This window comes from Trachemys scripta, chromosome 7 (assembly GCF_013100865.1).
Source record: "Trachemys scripta elegans isolate TJP31775 chromosome 7, CAS_Tse_1.0, whole genome shotgun sequence".
NCBI classification, from domain to species: Eukaryota; Metazoa; Chordata; order Testudines; family Emydidae; genus Trachemys; species Trachemys scripta.
Genome location: NC_048304.1, coordinates 31468613 through 31484208, shown reverse-complemented (window position 1 = coordinate 31484208; position 15596 = coordinate 31468613). Strand labels below are relative to the sequence as shown.

General features: G+C 46.0%; 1 protein-coding gene across 6 annotated transcripts in view; it reads left to right on the top strand.

The window, feature by feature from the left end:
- The window catches only part of DPF2 (double PHD fingers 2), a 43091-nt gene that overhangs the window by 14260 nt on the left and 13235 nt on the right, over positions 1–15596 (top strand). For 4 of the 6 annotated variants that reach the window (XM_034775614.1, XM_034775609.1, XM_034775611.1 and 1 more), the window contains exons 5-7: positions 6862–6954; positions 9243–9321; positions 10780–10821. In XM_034775614.1, the coding sequence (XP_034631505.1) occupies positions 6862–6954; positions 9243–9321; positions 10780–10821 (214 nt within the window). The remainder of the gene's footprint in view (positions 1–6861; positions 6955–9242; positions 9322–10779; positions 10822–15596) is intronic. The other 2 variants (XM_034775613.1, XM_034775612.1) reach the window with 1 other exon arrangement.

The following is a 15596-nucleotide window of genomic DNA, read 5'->3' as shown; positions in this document are numbered from 1 at the left end:
CACTGGCTGGGGACTTGGGAGACCTGGGTTCTGTTCCTGGCTCTGCCACTGACTCTGCTATATTAGAGTTAGCTACTATTATTACTATGAATTTATTACTGCTGTTGCCCTGACTATCAGTGGAGGTGGGACGTAGTATAAGAGCAATATGGAGTAGTGGGTAGAGCACTGATCTGGGACTTGGGAAGACTGTTCTGTTCCTGACTCTGAAACTGGCCTGCTGGGCAGCCTTGGGCAAGTCACTTCAGTGCTCTGTGCCTCAGTTTCCCCAGCTATAAAATGGGGCTAGTGATACTGACCTCCTTTGTAAATTGCTTTGAGATCTGCTGATGAAAAGCGCTATACAAGCACAAGGTGATGGTGGTAATAATTCAGCTCTGTTATTTTGCATTGGCCCAAAGTTTTAGCTTGCAGGTTCTCAGCCCCTAGCAGCTTAAAAGAAAAGTGGGGTAAGGAAGGAGCTGACATCAATTAAAGCACACTATCATGGACTGTACCATGCTCTGACTCCCCCCTTGACCCCACTGCCTTTTGCCTCCTAAACAACAAAGTTTCAGTACAGGGAACCCTGCAGTGATTTTTTGCTCTGTTTCGGGATGTCTGCAGAGAAATAAATGTTCCCATTTCCTGGGAGCAAGCAAGGAAATTACAAAGCACCCTCTAAAAAAGATCTGTTTAAAACCTTTCCATTGTTACCAGTCAGGGCATTTGTGTAATCTGCAGCAAGGGCGGAGTTGTAATTTTAAGAGATCTGCAAAAGGAGAATAAGAACTGTGCTCATGTGGCTTAGGTTTTTTTGGGGGGGAGGAGGGGGCTGGGCTGGGCTGTGTTATGATGGAAAAAGATCCCTGAAAGGGATTATTTTTTTACATTACAAATTTGGGTGTGTGTATGTATTTACAGGGCCCTCATCATCATAGTATCGGTTTGCCCCAAAGAGCTTCATACTTCGGTAAATGGTAGCTCTGCTCTTCCTTGTTGGATACAAATAATCCAGCTGACAGTCTAAATTGCTGCACAGCTGCCTATTAAGCCCCGCGCAGGGGCTCAGGGCCATGGTGGGGAGAGGTGCCCCTCCCCGCCGGCCCCAGCGTGGAGCTGCCATGGCAGGGAGAGGGCTGGGGGGGAGTCCTCTCCCCTCACTGTAGCCCCTGGGCAGCCTGCACCCCAAACCCCTCATCCTTGGTCCCACCCCAAAGCCTGCAGCCCCAGCCAGAGCCCTCACCAACCCTCTGCCCCAGCTCTGAGCCCCCTTCTGTACCCTGAACCCCTCATCCCTGGCCCCACCACATGAATTTTGTTATGTGCGCCAATATGAAGGTGATATGTCACACATCACCTCCATATTCGTGCACATAATTCATTCTGCACATGGATGTAAAAAATTAGAGGGAACACTGCTGACAGTAGGGCTACTGCCTACTTCATGACGTTACCATTTTTTTATAACTGATAAAGAGCATGTTAAAAAGTAATTAGGGCTTTTAGTCATTCATTGCCTAGGATTAAGTAATTGGAAACCACTTTCCATTCCACCCCTGTTATCCCTTTTATTTCTTTTGGAGCCCAGGTTGGTGATTTGTTGTTTTGTGTTTGTTTTTCTCAAGCAGAAGCCCTGTGACTGTAGTCACTACTTTACCTCCCACCTGTGGGCACAAGTTCAATCTGCAACTGATTGCTGCAGTCCTGACTAACATGGCTGTGGTGCAACAGCAATTAATCCCACCTTTGTGGTAACATTAGGATGTTCACTCGGTGCTTAAGTTGATTCATTCTTGCAGCCTTATTTTATGGGGAGCCATGTGTACTAGGTTTTATATTTATAGACACTTGTGCAGCCAGACTTGTTCGTTTCTTTTGAAGTGAGTTTTTTGGCTTGGAGCTGGTGCACCTTGTGTGAATTCTTCAGTGGATAATACTTGATCCAAGTTTATGGAAGCCCTTTATGAGAACAAGCCCTCACTATACCCATGTAAGGGTAGATAAGAGGTGGCTATGTTATTATAATAATATCATCTAGCTCTTACATAGCACTATTTTCACTCCTGGGCTCATGACAACTCACTGCTACGTCCTTGGTCGGGTACAGAAGACAAAAGGGTTTTATTTAACAATCACCCCCTTCAGGCAGGGCATTATTTGTACTAGTCTTACTCAGTACCCAGAGGCAAGACAGGTAGCAAATCAAAACTGTAGTCCTGTGTCAAGCCTACCTTTCTTCAGGGAGGTTCTGGCAGGCAGCCATCTCTAGTCAGTTCCTGGCCCAAGCCAGACTTCTCTTACAGAGTGAGAGCTGGGAGGTCTGCTCTCCTTCCCATCCAGCTCCCAGCAGAGCTGGGCTTTTCCCTTTTAACTCCTCCCTCTGAGACTGACACCTATTGCAGATATAGCAGAGGGGGCTGACTGAGCCTACAGCAGCTCATTAACCTTTTCCTGGCAATGTGGGATTTGTGTGCCTCATTGCAAGCACCTGTCATCAGTAGATCACAAAATGGGGTACTTTCATCCACCCCTCACATGCAGCCATCTCTGGCATGGAATGCAGTGGCTGTTTACAAAACTTTAGCGCGGGAGCAAAGAACACTGTATCCAAATGAAACTGCAAGGGGATTAAGTGAGGCAGAATGGAATTAGCCAGGATATCACCCTTATTGTTATACAAAGTTCCATGGGACCTGTAATGCCCCATAAGCAATGGGAATTTTATTTTCCTTGTCATCTGAAAAATGGTAACTCTGTGCCTCCTTCTGGGGGGTTTGGGGTCAGTAGCACTAATGTGGAGGAATACCCTCTGCTGAGTCGCCCACACTGTTCCTTTCACACAGCAGTGCCCTGGTATCTTACTGAGGCACTGGGATCAGCACTGACTTGGAGGAGGGCTCTCTACTGAGTTGCCCTCTCTACTCATTGTAGCACTTTGTGCTCACTAACGTGTCCCTCACTGTTGTATCAGATATGGTGTTTCTATGCTTTGGAGCTCTACTGTTCAGGTATTGCCCTTGCTGATGTTATCTGATGCGCATTCGTTCACAGCGCAAGATGGCCAGCCTACAAGAACCTTGGGGTTGGTATTTCTGTTTGCCTCTGCAAAAAGGAGGTATGGGGTTCAAACCTTCCATCATAGTCTGGGTTGATTGATTCCATAGCTGTGGCGTGATGCTGGGGTGGATGAGGTGGTGTCATGCTTTGAATTACATTACACCAAAGTTCCTTTCTTCCTAATCTCTGCATCATCCCTCACCTCTTTGAGATGAGGATACTAAGCCCTGTGTCCTAGCCCATGCTCCCACTTGCTGTATAGCATGTTAAAAATAACAAAAGTAATACCTAGCTCTTGTAGAGCATGTTTCATCAGTATTACTTTACAGAGGAGGTAAGTATCATGATTCCCATTTTACAGGTAGGGAAACTGAGGCACAGAGTTGAAGGGACTGGCCCAAGATCACCCAGCAGGTCGGAGCAGAGCTGAGAATAGAACCCTGAGTCCTAGTCCAGTGCTCTCTCCACTAGGTGGCTCTGACCAGAGCCCAGGGCTGCCTGTGAGCTGTAGCAGCATGTGTAAGGCTCCTCTGTTAACTTGTGCAATCACTACAATGCTGTGTTTAATCCTGCTGTCTTGTGAAGTTAAGATCCTGGGAATCCTAGAGTCTCCCTCTATTTTGTTAAAGGTTTCTCCGCTTCCCCACCCCAATTGCAAATTAACTTTGGGTTCTAGGAATTTTTTTCCCATAAGGGGCGAGGAATTTGCTGTGAAATGTAAATGAGGCCCTCAAAGCCACAGGGGGCTCTGCTCTTCGTCATCTCCTATTGAACTGCTGAATCTATATTAAATGCATTGGCCGACCTCCAGGAACGTCTCACATACCAGGGCCCTACAAGCCTAGTAAGGATTGGAGCTGAATAGAGAGAATGTCTTCAGCATGCATTTTGTTCTTATCCGTTACCCCATCGTCAGACTAATTTTTGTGGAAGGAGGGTTCGGGGTGGGAATTTTCCAGCTGTAAATTTTGCAGATTTACATGTGTAAAACTGCTTCCACCTCTGCCTGGGTATTTTCTTTTGCATAATTGTCTTGGGCATTCCTTTGTGATCCAGTGAGAAGGGATGGTTTAGTGGATTTGAATATCAGGTTGGCAATAACTTCCTTGGTTCAGTACCGATGCAATGCATTGCCGTAAATGTTCCAGTTTCATGGGTCTCGGTTACCAGAGCAAATTATAATGATTACTACTAGTTATTATTTCGGTTGCTGTAGGCCAACTAAAAGCTTGGCCCCAGTGCTATGCACTGAACAAACATACAAAAGGAGTCAGTTCCTGCACTGAAGAGCTTAAACAGAGGCATCAAGAGGGGATGAGGCTTGGCCAAAGTCACACAGTAGGTCAGTGGAATAAGACTACGAGTCTCCTGATTCCAGTGCTCTATCTACTTGGCTGCACTGCAGAGCAACTATTTTAAACAGCCTTAGAGGAAGACTTGCTGGAAGTACATGTTAAAATCCCAGTAGGGTTGGCTCTGTTCTTTATCCTTCTTGGGCAGATAAATTGAGTTGTATACAGTACAGACTTTAAATTCCATAATATTTTCTGGTCACAAAATATCCTATGGCTCTTTCCATAAGAGTTGAGGTCTTTGGTCAAATTCCAGTTCTCCCTCCTGGATTCCCAATGCATTTTCAGGCAGATGCATTCTTACTCTTGTCCTAAACTGTTGGGGTTGGTTAGTGTAAATTAGGAGTAACTCCAGATGAAATTGGTGGGCTGGTGTGAAACTGATATCACAGTAACCAAGGCAACTGCACTTCTGACTCCTTTATGGCCTGGCCTAGGACATCTCCACTCAGGTCTTGACCCATTTCCTTTCTTGGGGCAGGAACCTGCATTCCTCTCCCTTCTTTCTGGAAATTTAAGCTACAATTTTCTCCTGAAACTCACTCTGATCACCATAGCAAATTGAAGTTTAGTTCAGCTCTTGCTGTCCCTCACTACAGAGAAAACATATCTTGAAAACCATAAATAGCTTATACCCATGCTGTTTTACCAGGTGTTATCCATCTTCCACATGGAAACCCTGGTAGGTTTCAAGGTCCCTCAAACAGCTCATCAGGGTTTGTTCCTCTTGGGTCTAAGAGCTGACGTGAAACTGTAATCAGTAAGAGACACCCACACCCATACCCCACCCGGCTGTCCATCCATTCTGTACATTTCTTTGTCTGTTGGTTCTCAGGAACCTGTGAAAACCAGTCTCTGCAGTTTCCCCCCATGCTATGGGGATCTTTAGAGATTTGCAGGAATTATCCCTTAATGTTGTTAGTTTCTGATAGTTCATTTATGCTTAGTGACTTCCCCTCAGTCACTGTACTGCTTGTCTTGTTTCAAGAGAAAAGTTTAACCCCTTCAAACCTGGTAGGCAACAATATAAGGTGAGAGAGGAAATTCAGTCATACATTCTTTGATAAAAATAAATCAGAAGTTTCCCAGTTCTCCACAATCAGAATCTGCGTTCCATCGCAGAGACAGCTGCAACTTAGTGTTGTGTGAAGCAGTCCCCCTCTGTGGACCATATAGGGACAAAAGGTGCCAGAGAAATGTATTATCACGGGAACTTCAGTGTAAACAATGTTTTTCTTTCTAGGCTTTTATACAGCACTCTTTACTATGGTGGCTGTGTTATACATCCTTTGCATGGGACACTCTTTTTTTCCCTTCCTTGTATCACAGCAGCATCCAGAGGCCTCATCAGGGCCCCATTCTCCCAGGTGTTGTGCACATATTGTGTTAGGTAATGGGACAATTTCTATTTGAAAAGTTCTATATAGACAAGACAGGCAAAGGGTTGGGTCGAAAGTATTATCCCCATTTCACTGATAGGGAACTGAGGCACCAAGAGATTAAGGCCCCAATCTAACAAGTGCCTAACTTTAAGACTGTGAGTAGTCTCATTTAATTTGTCATGTAAATAGTGCCTAGGAGCCCGTTGTGCCTGGGCCCTGTACAAATATAGAGCAAAGAAATGTCCCCTGCCCCAAAGAACTTAACTTAACATCTGAGTGTAAGACCAGAGAAAACAGGTGGACACAACAAACGGACTAGGAGAGCACAAGCAAACAATGAGACCATGATGGGTGGTGGTCACAGTAATCCATAATTAGCCACCATTACTTATACTCTGTTTGCTAGCATTAAGTACTTTGGGGATAGCAAAATCTGTTACACATTATATCTTCCCCACTTCCTCCATCCAAACATGCATTAAAGGAGAAGGCATCACTTCTGTGTCTCTTCCTCTAATGGTGAGAATAGAGAATCTGCTCCATAGTAATTCATTTTTCTCTTCTACTTCCCTAGCAGGACCTTTTGTAGGACCTTCCCCAGTAGCTCCCAGTTTGGGCTGAGCAGTGTTGCTTGGCACTGCAGTTCTCTCATTACTGAGTCTGTTCTGCAATAAGCTTCTTGGCTATGATGTTTTATGTGCCCCTGGATTAAATTCCTGCATATTTTTAAAAATAAATAACTACTTGGTACTTAATTAGCCACACATTCAAAGTTTCATGCTGAATTGGGGACTGAGAGACTCACCCAAGGTCCTTAGTGGATCCAGGAGCTGAGAGCCAGGTCTCCTGAATCACAGCCTGGTTCTGTAATCACAAGACCAGCCTTCTCTTTGGTGTGGTTGGGAGTAAAATGTACCTGAAAATTCCCACCCCCTCATATATGCCACATACTCCTCCGTATGTGTTTGTAGCTTCTGGTGGACATCCCTCAGCCAATTTCTAACATCACTGTCCATTCTCCATTTCTTTCTTTCCCCAAACCATGCCAAGTTTTTTTCCCCCTACAATAAACCCTCTCCCCTCTACAGCGGATCCTTGAACCTGATGACTTCCTGGATGATCTGGATGATGAAGACTATGAAGAGGATACGCCAAAGCGACGAGGCAAGGGCAAAGCCAAGGTAATGCCAGCTGGGTGAGTTATGGTGCTGTGGGTTGTCCTGGTTCTGTCTCGCTGGACCCAGCCTAGTGACTGTGCTGAGTCTACCCTATGAATTTCTCCTGAAGACTGATATACCAATGTTCGCTGTAAAGGCCTGTCACCATTCATGCTTGTGATCATGTTTTAAGCTATATTCAATACTACATATATCCACAGCCAACATGGTTACAGAACAACGTTGCCACAGTGTTAAGAAATGGGGGCTGGGATTTCCAAAGAAGCCTAGGGGAACTCAGCCTAATTTCAATGGGATTTGGGTACCTGGCTCCCTGCTTTGAAAACCCTAGCCTGGTTGCCCAACTCTTCCCAAACCTCCCCCTCCCCCCACTGTCTCACTACCACTGGTGCTAGCAATGCCAAGAGCGTGGTGTAGACAGCACCATGTGCATTTTTGCCATCATGTCATCAGATAGGGTCTAGATGATGCAGCAGCTGAAATGTCCACTGGAGTTGCACTGATGCAGGCAGGACACACTTACTACAGTCTCACAGTAGACCAGTCAGGAGAGCCCTGAAGCAGTTTCTCAAATGCTGCTGCAGTGTTGCCTGGAAATAATTTAATGAGAACCCACCTGTGGGTTAGATCTTCTGGGTGATTACTACTGCTGGTTCACTTCTTTTTCAGTTCCATAGACTTTAAAGCCAGAAGGAACTATTAGATCATCTAGTCTGACCTCCTATATAGCACAGGCTATTAAATTTCAGCCAGTCATCCCTGCAGTAGCCACATTGACTTCAGTTAAACCAAAGCATTTTAGTCCTCAGGAAACTAAACTGTTGTGTGTTCCAGGAGAGAGTGAGGTGCCACCAATGCTTAATGGTAGGGAATTAATTAGGTGAGACATGTCCAGATGATCCTGGTAGATGATCCATCCTGCATCCCGCAGAGGAAGATGAAAACCTCCTGAAGTCCCTTGCTGTCTGTCCTGGGGGAAGATGCCTTTCCAACCCCAAATCTGATGATCAGTTAGACCTTGAACATTTGGGCAAGACACATCAGCCAGGCGTGAAAGACACAGGATCCTTTGAACCATCTCGGAGTACCAGTCCACGCCAATGGGTATCCTCCAGTGGCTGATATCAGAAAAAGATGGAAGAAAACCAAAATAGATTATTGTATATCGGGGGGGAAAAAATCCTTCCTAACCCATGCAGGGCTGAAGCATGAGATTAGAGAATAGTCATTATTATATTATCACAGTCTGTCTCTCATGTTCAGAAAATGGGAGAAATCTCTCAAGGGATAGTCAGTCTCTGGTAGCTGGGCTGGGTCAACTGGATAAATAACCACATCTTAGTTCACTTTAATGTGGTTCTTTGAATTTCCTGAGAAAATCTCTGATTGTTTTAATCTGAGACCCACTTTGTATTGGTCTCCAAGGCCTGTTCTTGCCTGGCATGTGATCTACTTGGATGTATAAATAGGGGAATATTAAGTAGGAGGGAGGTGATTTTACCTCTCTGTATGGCATTGGTGAGACCAATACTGGAATACTGTGTCCAGTTCTAGTGTCTAAACTTTAAAAAGGCTATTGAAAAATTGGAGAGGGTGCAGAAAAGAGCCACAAAAATGACTTGAGAGCTGGAGAAAATGCATGGAGAGACTTAGGGTATGTCTATGCTACAATTAAACACCTGTGGCTGGTCCAAGTCAGCTGAATCAGACTTGCGGGGCTTAGTGTGTATACGTCCTTTACAGGGAGAAAATCCCAGTTTACTAAAGGGGTCTGTAACCTAGTGGAGAAAGGCAGAACAAGAACCAATGTCTGGATGTTAAAGCCAGACAAATTCTTATTGGAAATAAGGTACACGTTTTTCACAGAGAGAGTGGTTAACTGTTGAACAAACTCTCAGGGGAAGTGGGGGATTCTCCATCTCTTGGTGTCTGCAAATCCAGACTGGATACCTTTCTGGAAGAAGCTTTAGCAAAACCCAAGGATTGAGCCCAATAACTTGTGTAATTGGCCAGAATTCTCCTGCCTGAGTTACACAGGTCAGACTAGATGATCTAATGGGCCATTCTGGCCTTAAAATCTATAAATTATCTCAGGCAAAGACCACTAAGGGGCGCTATTTGACTTTATTCAAGCAGATTAGTTATTTTGTTATCTTAACTACAGGCATGCAGGAGCCCCTTTGACTAGTCCCTTATGGACTGTCAGCTAGTTTGGTGGCATAAGAATTACTAAATTCTAGAAGCAAATGTCTTGGCTACAGCACTTTACTGATATGATTTCTGCTTCCCAGGGTAAAGGCGTCAGTGGTGCTCGGAAGAAGCTGGATGCAGCCATATTAGAAGATAGAGATAAACCTTATGCCTGCGACAGTGAGTATGAAAAGCGCTTGTCTCCCTGTAGTCTGTACTCTGGGACCAAGCTGTCTCCAATGTATTCGCTTTTGGAGTGAGCGGTGAAGGGAACGGAGTTCCAGGATCCATTGGGGGCAGGATGGGATTTTTGCAGGGGTGTCATAGTCACTCAAAATGAAGGTGGATCTGAGACTATTTCAGAGGACTTGTAAGTTTCCCCCTTTCTTTGTTTTTACTGGAGCTGTGGCCCTAATCCAGATCTGTCATTTTTGCTGGGTGCGCAGAATCCAGTTTTTTTTTTCCCCCCGCTGGAAAGGACACATGATATCTGGCATTCGGGGCAGGGGGCAGGTTCTCCCACTCCAGCAGAGTCTTCACTAAGCAAGGAGGCCATTGCAGATGTCTGGACTGCATGAAATGGCTGGTCACTCCGTTTGCATTCTCGCAACACTTTAGCCTGCACCACAGGTGTGAGCGGCATTTCTGGCAGCAGTGCCAACATACTACTTTTTTGTTCAGCTGCAAGGAGCTGTCCGAGCTCCATATTAATGTCCAGCCAGGGTCTCTGAATCTAATGGTGAGAATTGCCTCTTGACTGTATGGGTATGAGTAGTGGGGAGAATGAACACAGAGGTCTCATTCCCACTAACCGGGGTTCCTGTCTTTGATTTCTAGGTTCAGTCTGTTTTATGGGCCTGGAAAAGCCCAACCCACCCTTCCCTATGCTATGCAATACATGACTCAGCTATCTGTTTGCTGCAGGGTTTGTGGAATCCAATTACTTTGTCCTCTCCCTCTTCTCAGACCTCATAGTTCAACTGGAGGGCAGGGATCAATTCTGTCCTACTGGAGATATAGTCGCTGCTTTGATGATTGTTGTCCTAAAGACCTTTTGGTCCATGCTCTGGCCACGAAACATGAGTTTCATGCCACACTTGTGGTATGGGAGAGCTAATTTATCTCTAATGGGATTCAATTTCAATAATTTTATTGGCAACAGAAAGGCATACTAGCCCTGCTGGGAATGAATACATCAAGCGCGTGTCTAGGGCAAGTAAATGGGATTTCTGTGACGTCCCTGTCGTGCGTTACTCCGTTTCTGATTTGGTAGCAGCCACTACGTCCCCCAAGAACTCATCCCATGCTGCCCGTTGCAGAGTTCTATGCTGCTGTTTCCTTCCTTGCTGTCAGTGGGAATGCCACTGGAAAAGCTTAAGCAGCCCAAGGGGGCGGCTATTCCTGTGATTCTGAACTTTAAATTGGCAAAAGAATGTACAAAATCCTGAGTTTTTGCAGTTACTTCTCTCTCTCCTTCCTACTGTCCTGGTAGAATTGTCACTAGTTTTTTTAAGAAAACTAAGCAGTATTTTTTTCTATTTTCTCCTTTTTAAAATCACTCTGCTCTCTGTTGCTTGCCATGTGTGTGACCTATGGTGTGTTCACCTTTTTTCTCATTATTCTCTTTCTGTATTTCAGATAGTTACAAACAAAAGCATACCTTGAAACCTCCCGACCGAGGTAGTCCATTCTCTCTGTCTGCTTTTTTTATTTCCTCCTGACTTTGTTCTCCTGGAATGTTAGTTTTAAAGACTCTTTGGAGTGGGGTCGCAATCCAGAGCACCAAGAAAAATCAAACCAAACCGCCACCACAGTTGGCACTGATTGGCTCTCCTGCTGCCTGAGAGGCCATGGATTGAACGGGCCATGGAGATTGAGCTTCTCCTTTCACTTTGGCCATGGTTTTCAAACCTGACTGTTAATCTTGGGTTGCCCATCCTGAGAGCCCTTATAAAAGGGACCTGATTTGCAGAACATTACACTAAACAGGGACCAGACTCAATGAACCAAGAGGTCCTCCTATCTCAGGCAGCCCTGTCATGTTGGCCTGATCGTAAACTTATCAAGTTCCCTCGTCAGACTAGTTGTTTTTCAGAGGGCGGGCCCATGTACTTGCTGAAAATCAGGCCCCTCAGAAATGTCTCAAACGGGGCACCCAAAATTGTGAGTTGCTTTTGAAAATCTTCCCTCTTGCCCACAGTGCAGGGAGAAATTTGCCCAGCTGTTCTTGGTGCTGTGGATGCAAAGAGGCCTCACTGTCTTGGGATGTCAATCTGGCCCTTTTCGTCAGCAGTAAATTCACGTGACCAATTCAAACCCACTCTGGAATGGCCAAGGCATGACTTTTTTCCTTCAAGGAATGCCAAAGTGTATTGCTACTGGAATAGGCACTGTGCTTTTACTGTCAGAACCTGGCCATGCCAGACTCTGGATGAAGGTCAAAGGTTATCAGCTGCCATTGAGATTTTGGCTCAAATATATGTACTTTATTTATTTAAAAAAAAAAAGCATGATTTCTCTCCCTCTGTGATGATGATGGCTAGGCCTCCTCTGAAACATAAGGACCGTCTTTATTCTAGGGGTTCTGGGTTATCACCGGGGATGCCTTTTGGGAAATGGAGATGTTATGGGTCCATTAAAACTGCAAGATGTTTGAATGAATGACGTCATGGGGGGTTGGGGGTTTTGACCATTGTCCTCAGAATTCTGAAGGGGGTGGGACGGCTTGAACCAGTCCCCATTGGCTGCTGTAGCAATGCCGCCTGGCCTGGCCAGGACACCAGTGACACATGCCTAGCTAGTAAATGATGGTGTAATAAGAGTCAAATTGGTTTTTCCTTATGCTGCCATTCTGCCTCTTAGCTCAGACTTATGGTGGCTTTTTCGACTCACTGGGCTCCTGTGCCTCCTAGCTAATGTGCTACCCCATCTCGCTTAAGCTGCACCTGCACGGCTCTGCCAAATGCTTCCCTTTTCTTCCACAGCCGGGATTAGATATCAATGCAACACCAGGTCCAAAAGGCTCTTGGGCAAGCCAGTGCGTTGGCTGGGGCTCTGGAATTTGCAGGCTCTGTTAAATATTTGATGGGAAAGTTATGGGTCTGCAATTTTCTGCAACAGTGCATACTTCAGTGACCTCATTAAACTCCTCACATGGGGCCTGATCACCCATCATTTGTTACATGGCATCTGTGGTGAAGAGAAATTCAGTGTATGGGCTCTCCTACCCATCCCCAGCCACCTCATTGCTAGTCCTCTGCTGCCTCTGTTCTCTGTGGTGCAACAGTATTGTCTGACTCTCAGGTCTTGGCTGTAACCAGAACCCGTAGGGCTCTAATCCTACCTCCAGGAAGGGTGAGTGGTGGTCTAGTGGGTTGGAGTGGGGAGGGGAGGAGGAGTCAGGCTTCCTAGCTCCAGGAGGGGAGTGGGATATAGTGGTTAGAACAAAGGGGGGGTGGAAGTAAGGACTCCTGGGTTCTGCTTCAGACTCTGCCTTGGAGATTCTGCATGATCTTGGCAAGAGTCTTAATTTCTGTTATCTATAAAGTGGTGGTTAAATATCCCCCTTTGTCAAGTGCTTTGGGGTCTTTGAATGAAATATGCAGAATAAGAATAGACGTTTTAATTCTCATTGACATGACTATTAAATACCTAAAATGTGGTATCGCCTAGACTAGAGGCCAGCCATCGAGAAGCTAACCATAACCCTGGCTTTCCCAATGACTGCTCAGAGTCCAATTCCATTCCATCCAAGCCAGCATGTGCCAGATCTCGGCCACAGCAGAAGTATCCAGAGAACAGTGCTGCTGGAGGAGCTAGCCCAGCCTGGCTTGTACTTGTGTTTACACAGCGCTAAGAGAGTAATAATTCCCTTTGGCAAATGGGCTTTTCAATCGCTATGTAAATTGACTGTGGCTTAAAGTGGTTTTAGAAGGATTTGTCTTTTTTCCCCTTTCTTTGCTAGATCCAAGTCTTCCATTAAATAACCAAGAGGCTTGGGATTTCCCTTGTCCCCAGCTTTGCTTTTCTGGGTAAATCTTGGCAAGCCCAAATTAATCCATCCCTCTCCAAGACCCAGTTTAAGCTTCATTGCTTTTCTGCCCTGCCTCTCTCCTCCTTGTTATCCAGCCAGGACTCCATTCCCACCCACTAGCAAGCTTGGGTGATAGGGATTTTGAGTAAAGTTATCCAAAGCAACTAAGTGCCTTTGGAGCCTAAGGCATGGCCTGCACTGAAAAGTATTTCTGGTATAGCTATGTCCATTAGAAGTGTGACCCCCGCCTTACCCCCCCCCCCCAACCAACAAGCTGTGCCAATAAAATCCTTAGTGTAGACACACTATACCAGCAAAAAAATCCTAGCTTATTTCATTCGAGGACTTAGTATAAGTTATACTGTCAAAAGAACTTTTGTGTGTGTGTATGGTGTGGTGGTGGTGGTGGTGGTGGTATAGGGTGCATCTCCACTAAAGCCCATGTCTACGCTGGGAGTGCTTTACTGGTATTCTTCCCCCTCCCCAGTTTTGTTTCAAGCAGAATGTAATAGATATAATGCACACCAGCTGTCTCAGAGTGGGGCTAGGACACCAAACCCCCTTACCACCAGTTTGAATCCAGTCTGGGTCATTGACTGAAAACAGTCCTCATCTGACTGTGGTTGGGAGGCCAACGTATGAAACAAGTTGAGTGGTTTTTCAGTCCATATACTACACTGACAAATCGCTCCTAGCGTGGACAGCGCTATCCCAGCACAGTAAAACCAATACGCACACCCAGATTCCCCCTGAACAAAACAAGCTGTATTGGTAAAAATGCGGCTTTGCTGGTTTGACACTAGGGACTTCTGCCAGCACAGCTTTGTCAGTCGGTGATCTCTGCTCTTTGTATTGCTGACTGACAGCTATTATGCCGGTCGAAATCCCTAGTGTAGACCTGGCCTAGGGAGGGGTTGCTGATGTAGCTCTATTGATAGAGCTGCTCTGACAAACCCTCTATAGTGGGCACAATGCCTAAGCCCTGGTTCAAAAGTGACTTAGGGAAGCCAAGTCTCATTGAAGCTCAGTGGGATTTAGGCTCTTCTCAGAACTCTTCTGAACATTTTGCTTACTGCCCTTCTGCCTCAGCTGCTTGGTGGCATCGATAATTGAGATTTGGGGGGTTTGTCTCACTGGGTTAAGTGGGAGAAGGCCAAGTTAGGGATCTTTGCATGCAAGGGAGATCCTCTACTGTGGCTCAGCTTCCATCTCCAAGGCAAATGAGAGCAGGCTAGGGGGAATGCTTTAATTTTCACTAGCTTGGCATGATCCCTGAGGAACCATGTGCCAGCTGGGGTTGGCAGCAGCACATCATGCTCCAGCCACTCCTCAGACAGACAGACCCCTATGCTGGGAACTGCAAAGAGGGAGGCATAAGAGTCAGCTCTGGCTACTGAGGGGTTCCCTGGCTGTAGACTTGTAGGAGGTTCCCACTCCAGTAGCACAAAGGGAGTGGATTGCAACAGAAAACCTGTTGTCTGTCCCTACCCCCACCCCCAATTCTGTTTAAGCAAGGTGTAATTGCTATAATGGCTATCAGGTGGCTCAGGATGGGGGGTAGAATACGAGCCCCTCACTGCCAGCTCAGCAGTTCAAATACAGCCTAGGTTGTTGGTGATGACCAAGAGCAGCTACCATCTGACTGCTGATTGTTCGCTAGTACATGAATTGAGTCAGGTTGGTCTCAGACCAGTTCCCAGTGGTGCCCACCTCTCAGAAGCTTTCTGTTGACACTGAGAGGCCAGTGGATATGCCATGAAGACTGACAGCTCATTTTGCCACCCCACAGTGGTGGGGAAGTCCCTCTACAGTAGGACTTGTCCTGGCTGTTTTGTGGCCAGAGGGTGTGGGAGAAACTTGCGCTGATGCTGTCTGCGCTGTGCCTGTTCTGTGGGCTTTGATCTCTGAGGCTGCCATTCTGTTACCAAACAATGTCAGAGGTAAATGGTAAGAAAGGAACGCAGACCAGGGAGATGGCTTCCGATTCCAGGGGCATCATGCTCTCTACTTCCAGCCCTGCAAGGGAGGTTGGTTTATTGCATGGAAAACAAGCCTTTTCTCTACCTCCTGTGGCTGTAAAGCAGCTGTCTTTTAGGGACAGCAAAGCAGGCAGAGGCAACAGAAGTGTGTGTGGGAGTGTGGGGATAGTGTGGTGTTTGCTTTCTGGGATTCTGTGTGGGATGCCTTCAGCTTTGTTCCAGTGTCACTTGATCAGAGAAACCATGCATCCAAGGAGACACCACCTTTTGGGGGCTCAGAATTTCTTAGTTAGGCAGGTTTAAACGTAAGAGAAGATGAGAATTTCCTTCTATGTTTCTTGACTTGGATTGTTCTGGACAAAGCTTTCCCATCCCCATGAAGATCTGCTGGGCAAGCAGGAGATGTAGGGGAAAAGTAGGAGGATTTATGGCTTACAGTCAAC